This window comes from Anopheles nili, chromosome 3 (assembly GCF_943737925.1).
Source record: "Anopheles nili chromosome 3, idAnoNiliSN_F5_01, whole genome shotgun sequence".
Lineage (NCBI taxonomy): Eukaryota > Metazoa > Arthropoda > Insecta > Diptera > Culicidae > Anopheles > Anopheles nili.
In genome coordinates, this window is record NC_071292.1 from 5,504,769 (window position 1) to 5,516,444 (window position 11,676).

The window sequence follows — 11,676 nt, forward strand, 5'->3', positions numbered from 1 at the left end:
CCGTAGAAAGCAAAACAGTATACACAATTCGCGCCAAAAGCAAACCATCTTCATCAGAGCAATCGAAACCCCCGAAACCGACCACCCCGTGCAAGCAGGTTCGAGTACGCTGTCTAATTCCGAGCGTCTACTAAAAAAACCCATCCTCTTTCGACATATCATCAAATCCCGCGACCTCTTCAAAAGCGCAACCTCTATTAATCGCCAGGCGGGTCCTGCTGTTGTGCCTCTGTTCTCGTGGATGAGATTGATAAACGAACCAAAAGCGTAGCATTTAAAAAAATACAATACAAGCAAGTACATGTCCTTACCATGTCCTGCTGACTACTGTCACCAACACCCGGGCACACAAAAATCGGGCCAATCCGATCGGCAGAGCTCTCTAATCCACAGCACGCCGAGAAGCAGGCTACAACAGCGGCAAGATATATCTACTAACGCGAACGCGCTCTATCTATCTCTCTCTTCTTCCACGCATACTCTTCATTTTTGTTCGTCGTGTTGATTTTCAGTATTTCTTCGCCAAACAAAAAAACAAAAAAAAACCGCACTAGCCCGCTCTCTCTAGTCATCGCCAGGACGAAGTAGTAGCGACGAAACTGACTGCCCTCTCCACAACTCGACGCCGCGTGTCATGATTTTTTGTTTCAGTTCTTCGTAGCGTTCCTGCAGTGTTTCCTGCGTTATTAATTACGTTCTATGCTCCTTCGAAAACGCGACGCTCAGCTACGCATTCCGGTGTTTAAAGAACGAAACAAATCGAACGATCGATCTGTGCATGCCCAATAGTATTTGCTCTCGTTACTTACAACAGCTGTACAATTGCTGCTTCAGCACGAACTTTTTCGTTTTTCGCCAGTTCCAGTAGTAGTACTAGAACCAGAACTTTTGATCGGGCTCGGGTTCCGTTCCGTTTCTGTTTTTTTGTGATCGTGTTTGGTTTCGTTTTCCACGATTTTACGGGTTTCCCGCGGTTTGTTTTCGTTTCCGTTTTTTTTTGTCACACACTCATTCCAGTTACTCCTACTTGCATGCTTTATAGAAAACCAAAACCCCATAGAAGCCTGCTGCCGAATGATAGGCGCGCATACTGAATGTTTCTCGTGGCAGAGTTCGGTGTGTACTATCTAGTAAAAGCCTACAAACATACAAACAAAAAGCATAGCTTGATGTCCTTCTTGGGTTCCTCCACTGCATTAGAACCTTCCCACTACCAACAAAAAAAAAACATCCTAACCGTGCGAATGTTTCAAGTAGCGAAAGCGAAGGTGCCACAACCTGCTGCCGGCATAGTGGGAGCGAGATCGCGAAGTGAACAAGGACTTTCGCAGCTCCCGTTCGCAGCATCGTTGGCATTTCGCTTGATCAAATTAAAACAAAAAACAAACAAAACCAATGCCGTATTAAGACACATCAGACACTTCTTCTTCTACTTCCACCAACCAAACAAACAAACAAACAAAACCATCTCTACCTAGCCACTGTTGTACAAGTAATCTATTTCGCTACGACCCACTATTCTGATCAATTCCACAGTCAAACACGTCGAAGTACTACTGCGCGCTACTACCTCTACTACGTACGTCCTACCACACGAAGTCGACGGGGTGTTTCCATCGACGCCGTCGGCACTAACTTCTACACCCCCTCCCGTTGGCTTCTACGGCGATCCTCGAAGCACAAAAGAAAGAGAGAGAGAGAGAGTGAGAGCGCAAGAGTGCGAAAAATAGTAACGTCGACGATCCTCTGCAGCTGCATCGGCGAAACAAGTCGGTGTCAAATACTGCGTGCGAAAAAGAGAGAGAGATAGAGCGAGAGAGAGAGAGAGAGCGTTTGTGCAACAACGACACTTCTTCGAGCGCATCCGCATCCTTCGATTGCCAGCGCATCCTTCGCGATCCTGTGCGTGTAAGCGTAAAAGGGCAAACTAGCGATCATACGTGCGTGGGTGTGTGTGTGTGTTTGGGGTTGTGGGAGCAACACAAAGAGAGCGAGCGTGCGGGGGGCTTATTTTTGGTTTAAACACAAAAATTGTTTGATCTGCTTTTGCACAGCGTACAGCGAAAATGAGCGATCAGAAAGGCACACGCGTGTACGTCGGCAACCTCACCGACAAGGTGAAGAAGGAGGATCTCGAGGGCGAATTCACCAAGTACGGTAAATTGAACTCAGTCTGGGTAGCTTTCAATCCCCCAGGTTTCGCGTTCATTGAGTTCGAAAACAAGGAAGAAGCGGAAACGGCCTGCGACAATCTGAACGGCCAGGACATCCTCGGTTCGAAGCTGCGCGTCGAAATCTCGAAGGGTCGGCGGAACCCGCGCGGGGCCACCCGCGGTTTCCGTGGTCCACCGGGGCGAAACGGTGGCAGCGGCGGTAGCAGCATCGGCAGCAGCGGTGGCAGCTTCCGGAATGGCGGATCTCGTGGTGGTTTCCGCGATGGCGGCTCGAGCTATCGAAGCGGTAGCAGCGGCGGTGGCGGCGGAAGCGGTGGTGGCAGCTTCCGCGGTGGAAGTCGCAGTTCTGGGCGGTTCGACGGTGGCTACGGCAGCGGTGGAGGCGGTGGCGGTGGCGGTCGGTCTACCGGCGGATACAGCCGGGATGGCGGACGAGACGGTGGTTACGGTAGCAGCGGTGGAAGCTTCGGTGGTGGTGGCGGAGGCGGTGGCTACGGGGGAGGTCGCAGCAGTGGTGGTGGGGGCGGACGTTTCCGTTCTCGATCGCCGGTTGGTGGGCGCGGGCGGTACTAAAGCGGGGTGCCCAAGCTGTGCCGCATTCCTTCGCTCAAATCATCCTTTCGGTAACCGTGAAGGTCCTTTTTTTCGTGTGGAATAAACTCTGGTCGATGGGGCTTCACGTAGCATTTAAGCGAGATCCTGTATATTTCGCGATCGGGGCCTACAAAGTATCCTTTCCCATCTGTTCCGGCGTGTTAGCATTATCCTTTTTTTTTCATTTCCCGTGAGTCCGGTGAGGGTTCACCATAGCGTAGGACAAAGAATTAAACAAGATGAAAAAAAAATCCCCATCGGTTGTACGATCACACTTTTAGGCTTAGGAACTATTTGCATTCGTACAGCGAATGCAACATGACATGTTTTCGAATACGGCATAGCGTTAGAGCTTTTGTTTGTTTTCATTTAGTGCATAAAAAGGAAAAGAATCCTTAGAGCTCCATTCTTGTCTAAACCGGTATCCGTTGACGAACGTAGGGACTTCTGTCTACGGCTCTCCAAACAGGTGGAACTACATTCATTTGTAAAACATTTGTCATAAGAGCACTACGAAATCCCATTTTAATGACACGAACAGGAACTGTACAAGATGTTTGAGTTATTATTTATTTAACGCTCATTAACGTGTATCCGTGGTTTGTCGTCCATTTCAACTGTGTCAATGCTAGCCAAAACAAAAATCCCTTAAATGGACAATTTTGCATGATTTCGTTAGCATTTTAACGTACCCGGCGCGCGTGTGTATGTGGCAAAGCACCGAACATTTTAAATACGAAAGCCCAACAAATTAGCATCAAAAATGTAACAAGATCCTTCTGCTTTCGGAAATCGTGGCGAAAACAAAAAAAAACTCCGCAGCTCCACCACGAACGACAGTTTAGAGTTTTTAACCAGCGTGCTGGATGTAGACAAATTTAAACAAAAAAAAAACACAAGTACATACACACCTTTAAAAAATGCATCGAGTGGAACTATAACAAAATGGAATTAGAGTGCGATTTGTGTCTTCGACAGCATTAGTAGTACTACAGTTTAAATTAGATATTTATTTTGTGGCGCGTTCGCCTTCAGCACCAAATGGTGCCCGCGAAGTGCCACACGCCGGTTCTCGGATCTCACAAGTACGAAGAAGCGCGCTGTCCGTTGAGCATGAGGAGAAAACGGAGATACACGCGGTGAAAAAGGAAAAACTCGATCCTTTTCGACGCTTCCATGCCAAAAAAGAACGTTGTCGGCGGTTTCTTTTCACACTAGTTACGGACGGAGAATAGTTTCGTATTTGTACGACAACCACATTCTTCCAGAGTCAAATGAAATACAAATAAACTACAACAAAATAAAAGTCATGCTGGTAACCACCCCACCAAGAGCGCACACGTGAAATCAATTGCTGTTTGGATCCGAAAAATATTGGAAAGACACCCCTGTCGCTCGCACGTGGTGTGGTCCGTGTGGGTTTGACTCCTCTGCTTTGCCTCAATTCTATGCTTTCATCATTAGAACAGGTTCCGTTTCGGTTGACCTCATTTGAACCTTTCCTGGCGACCAGACACGCACCTGTGAAAAGGACATCACGAAACTGCTCCATCGTCCATCCGTGCGGGCGACCGGAAAAGCCGATCTTCTTTCTCCCTCAGTTTTATGGTTCTGTTTTGGGCTTTTCCTTCTACACGGGTACGCGAGTTGTTGCGCCCACGGGACCCTAGCATAGAAGGTATGCTTTCATTAACGCGAGGGCTGGAGCCGGGTCGTCTTGTTTGGTCCTCGTCGCATCGCCGGTGGCGTGTGTAAACAACACGCTCCCGATGTGCATCTGCCACAGACCATTTGGTACGTTTAGAAAGCGAAAAGAACGACATCAACTGTGTGTGGCGTGCGGCTCTTGCGTTTACTTTGGCACACACTGTAACCAGTGCATATTGCTGCAACGCGATGACGTGATCCAGTCTGTGCTTGCTGAGGTTTCCTCCCCCAACAGACCGGACTGAAATGAAGCAAAAAAAAAACCATCATTAGTCTGCTCTTTTCTCTCCCTTTCTCTCGGTGGCTTGAATGTTGGAGCTCCCTTACGCGGCTGAGATCTTCCATTCTCGCGCTCGAAACGCCCGAACAGTGTGTTATGCTTACAACAGAGCCTACACCGAGACTTCAGAGCCATCGATGGAGACCGTCCCTAAAGCCTAAGGGGTGAAAAGCGCTCACCCCAACAACATCCATCCCACCCCGTTGGCTGAAACAAAGCGAAAGAGAGAGAGAGAGAGCAAAACACGGCCGACTCTCCCGGAGAGCGAAGGCGAGGTTTGGCTTTTAGGTCCAAGTGCAGCATAACGCGTAACGCCAACGTTATTTCGTTTCCATCAGCGGCGCGTTGCGAACGTGCTTTTTCCGGTGCGGTGTGCGCGAATCCACCGTGTGTGTGTGTCCACGCGGACACCCCCCAAACCGATTGTTGCTGTTTGTTTCACGGCTTTGTTTTATTTTGTGTTGTTTTGTTTGCCCTTCACCCCACCGTAAAGTGTTCGACCGCACCCAAAAGCTCAGCGCAACAACCCACACTCACCCCTATTTGCGGTTGTTGGGGAGCCGGTTGAAATCAACGGCTACTACGACGGTTACGTTTCCAGTGGCTGTGACAGGACACCAACTGACGCGTTGGCTACTTTGATAGAATTTAGTGAGATTGTGTTTTCTACCCTCATCCCAGGGTTTATGTGAAAAGTGCGGAAAAGCGTCGAAATACACCCTTTTTTCCACCATCAACCCAAGGTGGGAAAAGTGTTCCAAAGCAGCACGTTGAAAGTAAGTGTTCGGGAAGCGAAGATCCTCCATTTTTTATTGATTCCTTTTGTGGGAGGGGGATGCATGGGGTGGGAGAGTGCCGTTTCATCCCCTATACGCCCTGTACGTGTGTGTGAGTGCTGTGTGGTTTTTTTGTTGTTGCGGTCAGCAACTCGAAGGGTGCGCGTGCTCTTTCTCGCTTTCGCCCGGACCACCAGAGCGAGACCGAACGAGAACAGGTTTCGAGACGATGGTGGAATGTAGCCGCGCGTCTCAGCGATCGCGTCTTTTGGATCCCCATGGATCGGGGAGATGTGTGTTGCGATCGCGGGCTACGGGGGGTTGATGCAGATGAAGTAAGAAAGAAGCACAACCCCCTTGGCAGAAGAAAACCAGCCCAAAGAACGCTCCCTACGCGAGATGAACGCTTGCCGTGGCGTTGTTTACGTTCCCGGGCTGTGTACGTGTGTTGTTTTCTTGTTGTGGTTTTTTTTCCTTTCGTCCATTCGTTCCACCAGACGAGGTTCGTCGCTTGCGCGTCTGTTCAAAACGTAATCACCTCGAAATGCATCGTGCACGATGGTGTGGCCTTTGCAGCTTCATCAGCACGGACCCCACAACCGAAGCTCAATGTGGCAACCCTTTTTAGGAATAAACAACCGCGAACAATTTATCCCCACTCACCCCGCAACCCTGCCACCTTTAGCCCTGGGCCTACGGCAGTTTGCAATTACATCGCTACGGTGATTTATGCAACGTGCAGCTCGAAGCGCCTTCGTACCCCAACAGGCGGCTTTGTCTCACTGTGTTATGGCCCTCAGGGCTCTCTGGGGAGGTGTGACCTTGTTGACGCCAACATCTCGAATCGAATTCCCACACGAATGACTCACCGTGGTTTGGAGCTCGCATTGGGGACGTAGTAAATCTAGGTCGATGCGCATTCACTTCGAACAAAAATCAATTGCGACGCGCCTGTCGCGTCGTCCTGACGACGTGTCCTTACAGCTGTCAGGGTGTGCGTATGCGTTACAACCGCAGACATGGCGACGCGCTGGCGCCTCTCCGTCCAGACGACCGTCGCCCTACAAAACGTGCCCCATCCGTCCTTTCCGCTCGCTGTTTGCCGGTTGTTTCTGCTGTTGTTGTTGGTGGTGTTGTTGCGATACCACGCTCGTAAATACCGCCGGGCTTTCCCTTTTGTTCCAGCATTTTTCCTCCGCTTTCGCGGGTTGGTATCGTTTCGCTAAGTGAAGCAAAAACAAAAGCCCTTCCGTTGGTCCATTCGCGGAAACTGGCTTTTGTGTGTGAGAGTGTGTGTGTGTGCGTGTTTGTTTGGGTACGGAAATGGTTATTGTTTCGGAATTTTCCCGTTGGTTTTTCGTTTGCTGCTTCTGCGGCACACAATGTTTTCGGTCCGGTCGGTGGATGACCGCGAGAACTGCTGCTACAAACAGTTCTCCGGGTAAACGTTGAACTACGAAAGCACCCGCACCGGTTCGTTCCGTTTTCGATGTTTATCTAAAGCGGAGAGGGCTTTATAAAGGGCTTGGAAAAATAGAGAAAGGCATCTCATTTTGCCTCATTTGTTTATAACGTAAACAGATGACCAGCCGTTAATCTGTCGATCTGTCGGAGCAAATCATTAGAGCAAATGCAAATACGAAATCCTTCCGCTCGTTTACGAATTCCAGCGCGACTCGATTGCATCCTGCCCGTCGGCGGATGGCCAATCCTTCCCTACCCTAACGGCATAATGACGAAGGCAATTTAAAACGAGTTTGCCTCCTTTGCGTGTGTGCGCACTCGCGTACGCCTCATAATTGCCAGCAAAACGTCTTGTCTGCCGGTCTGACCAGTCTCTCGAGCAGTCCTTTTTCCCTTCCGTTCTCAACCGACGCACTCGATCAAGCGTCACGATCATGAGGCAGCGTCTTGTAGAACAACTTAAGAGAGCGCGAGAGAATGAGAGAGAGAGAGTGATGCAAACACGTTCACTGGGCAACCGTCTCATGCTTTCAGGCGATCGTATGGCCTTCGAATAGTTCCACCCGCCCTCACCACGATCCTCGATTCCATCACAAAGCGACCAGTTCAACGGTTTCCTTGGGCTTTCTTTCTGTCTACTTCTCGCACGTCCCAACAACGCCACAGAACATCCGCCAACGGATGCGAGCTTTTTCCCCGAAAGGGGGATTCTTTTTGAATTTTCAGTTTGAAAAAAAAACCGCCCTCCTGCGAAACCGTTGAAACTCTCGATCGCGAGCGTTTGTTCGTTGGCTCCCCAACGAGACATTCGAGATGTGAGTCGTTGCCAGTGTTGGCGAGGTCGTTGGTGTCAGTTTTAAATTCCCTCTGGCGCATCGCCGGGGGTTGAATCATCCCCGTGTGCGGTGGCATGTGAGCATAAGGGCTGTATGTGTGTGGCATACAAACATGCGCCATCAGGACAGACAAGACAAACGTTGGGGTGTTGGCAATAATTACTCATACTCGTGTGTCTGGCTGAACACGATCGAAGAGGTGACTGTATTTTACTTCACGTGCATTAAGCCGACCGATAGTGTGAGGAATGCGCGGTGTTAGAACGGAGAAGTGAACGATAAAGGCTCATGAGACATTCGAAAACGTTAACATCCCCTTTTGGATATCTCTAAACGCAGGCACACGTGCTCGGGGTGTGGTTAGGTGTCTTCCCCGCGACGGAAAGGTCTCGGCCAGAAGCAGGAAAAAGTGAACCGTAAAATCGTTACCGGACGCCGTTGAGTTGCGTGCGTGAGAAGAAATGTGATCGCTTATAAAACGACTCGGTCTTCGATCGGTGCGATGGGAAGCCCCCAACGTTTCGAGGAACCGTACAAGCGGAGAATAATAATAAGGAAGCTCTAATCGTGTCCCCGAAAACTTTCCCCACCATTGGAAAACAAGCTACCGATGGTGGTGGTGAGGAAATGTGGTTTGATGTGGTTTCTTTAATGTATGCGAGACGGTTTTATGAACGATTCGGTCTGTTTGGCGAAATTTTCGAATGATTTAAATATTGCACAAAGTTAATGATGGGTTTTTTCTCCTTTTCTTTGTGGAAGATTCCTATTTATTAGTCGCCGTATCATGCGAATCTGCCATTCCCTTTCGCTTCAGCCTCCCATAGGTCACACCCCCGTAATGTGGTTTGGAAATGATTGCCATCATCGGTAAAGCGCCAGCATCCATTTCTTTTTTCTCACTCACAAAAAACCCCAACCAACCTTTAATGTGCTCATTGTGCGCCATTTTTTGTGGCGTTTTTCTTCACTTGGTTTTCCTTTGTTTCAACCGAGATGGCGATAATCGTGATGGATGCCATGAGCATGAAAGTGCTGCCACCACGTTTTGCTTTCTATTAGCACACACAAACACACCCGCTTTGCAGAGTGGCTTCTTGAAACGCTTTTCGAGTGCATTCGGTGCAAAAATTGCACTGCAACCCGCCCGAATCTGTGGCGCAATTTGTTTTATTTTTTCTTCTTGCTTTCAAGGAAAGCGCTTTCCATCGCACTTGGGCTTAAAGTTCATGAGTTTAACACGAGTTTTCTTTCGCTTTATTTTAAGCCAGCGTTCCCCTGCGCTCTAACTAGCCCGATTCGTTTCCTTTCCTGTTGCCATTGTCTATCTAGCTCGGGTGCCTGACTTTCCCGGTCTTCCGAGATCAAAGCGTTCCACAAAATGGAACACAGCGAAATGAAAAGTTACGGAAGATGAACTAACCGCCAAAGCTCTTAAATTGTTAATTCGACCCCGGCTGGCTGAAAGCTACCCGACCCGGCGCTGGAAATTGATTTCACGGTTGGAAATGTTCATGAAACCGAACGGGAAGGGTCGGACGCGTCTTGGAGAGGGCAAACAAAAAACATCTTCCGCGGTCGCTTGCTTGCAGTCCCGTGGAGGCTTCGATCGAGGCCATCTTTTCCATCGGTTTTGTTCCCGGTGATTGTCAAAAATACTGTCACTGTTGGCATGGTTACGACGGGTAGCTCGATTAATCAATTCGCTTCACGACACTCTGTTAATTCGGCCGCGTAGAGTTCCCCCAGAAAGGGTATCTTTTTACGCCCAACGCGCAAAGAAGCTTTCCCAGATTTCACAAGCACCGCACGAAAAAGCGCTTCCCGTCGGAATCCTTCAGTGTTGATTTGTTCGCTTCACACTTCCACATTTCACAATTTCCCATCTTTTTAGCGCCTCTCGACAACCACAAAACCACTCGGCGTGCTGGAGATGGACGTAACTTGTGGCTTCGAGAGTGTTGGCCCTCTTTACCGGGAGAGTTGGCTGGTCGATATCTTCCCATCCGCTTTGGAATGATATTTCTGTGCCACTTCATGATTCATGACCGCACCGAAGTGTGTTGAAATTGCACGGGCATTATCAATTTTCCACCGGCTTTCCACCGGATTCATCACGTCATCCACTCGTACCCGGGGAGTGAGCTTTCGGCTCCGGATACGATCGCTTGGAATCAGGTCAAACGGGCACCCCCAATCCGTTCGGATGCGAGAAGCTTTCCAAGTGCGTTCGCCTCACGAAAAGTAAACCCACCTCAGAAAACTGGTTGAGATCTGAATACGCCCCGTAAGACGGTTCCAGCTCGTTGCCCCTGAAGAGGTGCTGTGCTCATTAGCGTTGTACTGGGGGCCGTTCTACGAGAGAGGCGTCAATCGTCACCGATCGTCGTCATTCCCTTCAGAAACCGTGGCATTAGCAAAAGGGGGTGCGCCAGCGAAATGTGACGAGTGGCCGCCACGGTGGTTATTATGCGGTGACAAAGTACGCCTTCGAAAGCCAACCGGCTGCATCCGTCGGCTGTGTGGAAAAGGGACGGTTTCCATAACGGAATGCTGGGAGAGAAAAATGCGATGATCTACATCCAACGGATCCAGCTACCTACTGCGCTGCTTAACCGTGTTCACAATTCAAGGGCTGATCGTCACTCTGATGAGATCTACCAAGAAGTATACAGAGGGTTTATTTTTGCCCTTCTCTGGGCCAGTCGCGTGGTCATTAACGAACAGCTTCTGACGCTGCCAGCGATAGAGGAACAATCGCATCTTTCTTGCCACTCCATTGCCGGGGATGGTTTTTACACACGCGCGTAAATTAGCACCAAACATGGATGGGGATTTTTTAACGACATACAACGATTGACCATGCTTGTCCTTGACATCGTCACCCATATTCTTGTGCTCGCTGTCGTGGTCGGGATGAAGTGATCGCGGGGAATATTTTTCGCAAAAAAAAACATCGATCTCGAATGATCCAGATTCAAGGGAATAACCGCCGAATGTAGTGCCAATTGGTAGCTTTCGGTTTAAATTGCTTTAAACACCGGTCTCGTCGTTTCCGGCTCAGTGTATTACGAAATAGGCTCACCATTACCGCGCCCAAGTCTCACCCAAAAGGGGCGTTGCAGTAGCTTCAACTCCCTCTGCTGCTGACCAACGGTGAGGTTTCCACAGCATCAGCATCTGGAAAACCGGTTTCTTGGGGTTGTTTCGCGAGAGCCGCAGTGAGCCGCTTGCATCACACCAAATCACACACACACACCCCACCCAGTGGGAGGGAATGAATTCCCGCAAACACAAAGTGACAGCCCGCGCGATTGAAGGTGTGTTCGTTGGCGTGTGCGCGTATATTGTGTCTTTATCGTGACGAAAAAGCCCTCTTATCGAGGCTTGCATGCGTTGTTTTATCATTCGGGGCTGCCGTTATCAATCCGACATTCATGTTTCTAATTTCTATTTCACCGCTCGTACGATCTTCTCTCTCGTTCTCGTTCCAGCGAGCCCTTTCAGATTGACGAGGGTGTTCACGGTGTGGCCTACTACGATTTCGAGTGCGAGTGTAGTGTTTCGAGCGAACGAGCTGAGTATGCGACCAGCCGTTGCCAAGTGATGTGATATCGGATCCCTGAATCCCCCACTATTCTCCATGGGAATGTGGAAAGCCACCGGTGGTTGTTCTGCGGGTGTCCAATCGATAGGAAGTGTGTACCGCACGTCGATCAGGTGAAAATCAGTAAAAATCAGGTGAAAATCCCCTCATCAAAAAAGGAGAAAAATCAATCCGAGACACGTGTACCTACGTGCGGGTGTGTGTAAGTGCGCTTTGTGCTGTGACTAAGTGTTTCAAA

General features: G+C 49.5%; 1 protein-coding gene across 1 annotated transcript; it reads left to right on the forward strand.

Annotated features, from left to right (window-relative positions):
• Positions 1–1,304: 1,304 nt before the first annotated feature.
• LOC128727636 (RNA-binding protein Rsf1) lies at positions 1,305–4,094 on the forward strand. The gene has a single exon (XM_053821566.1). The coding sequence runs from the start codon at positions 2,067–2,069 to the stop codon at positions 2,745–2,747; it is 681 nt and encodes a 226-aa protein (XP_053677541.1). The 5' UTR covers positions 1,305–2,066; the 3' UTR covers positions 2,748–4,094.
• Positions 4,095–11,676: the final 7,582 nt, after the last annotated feature.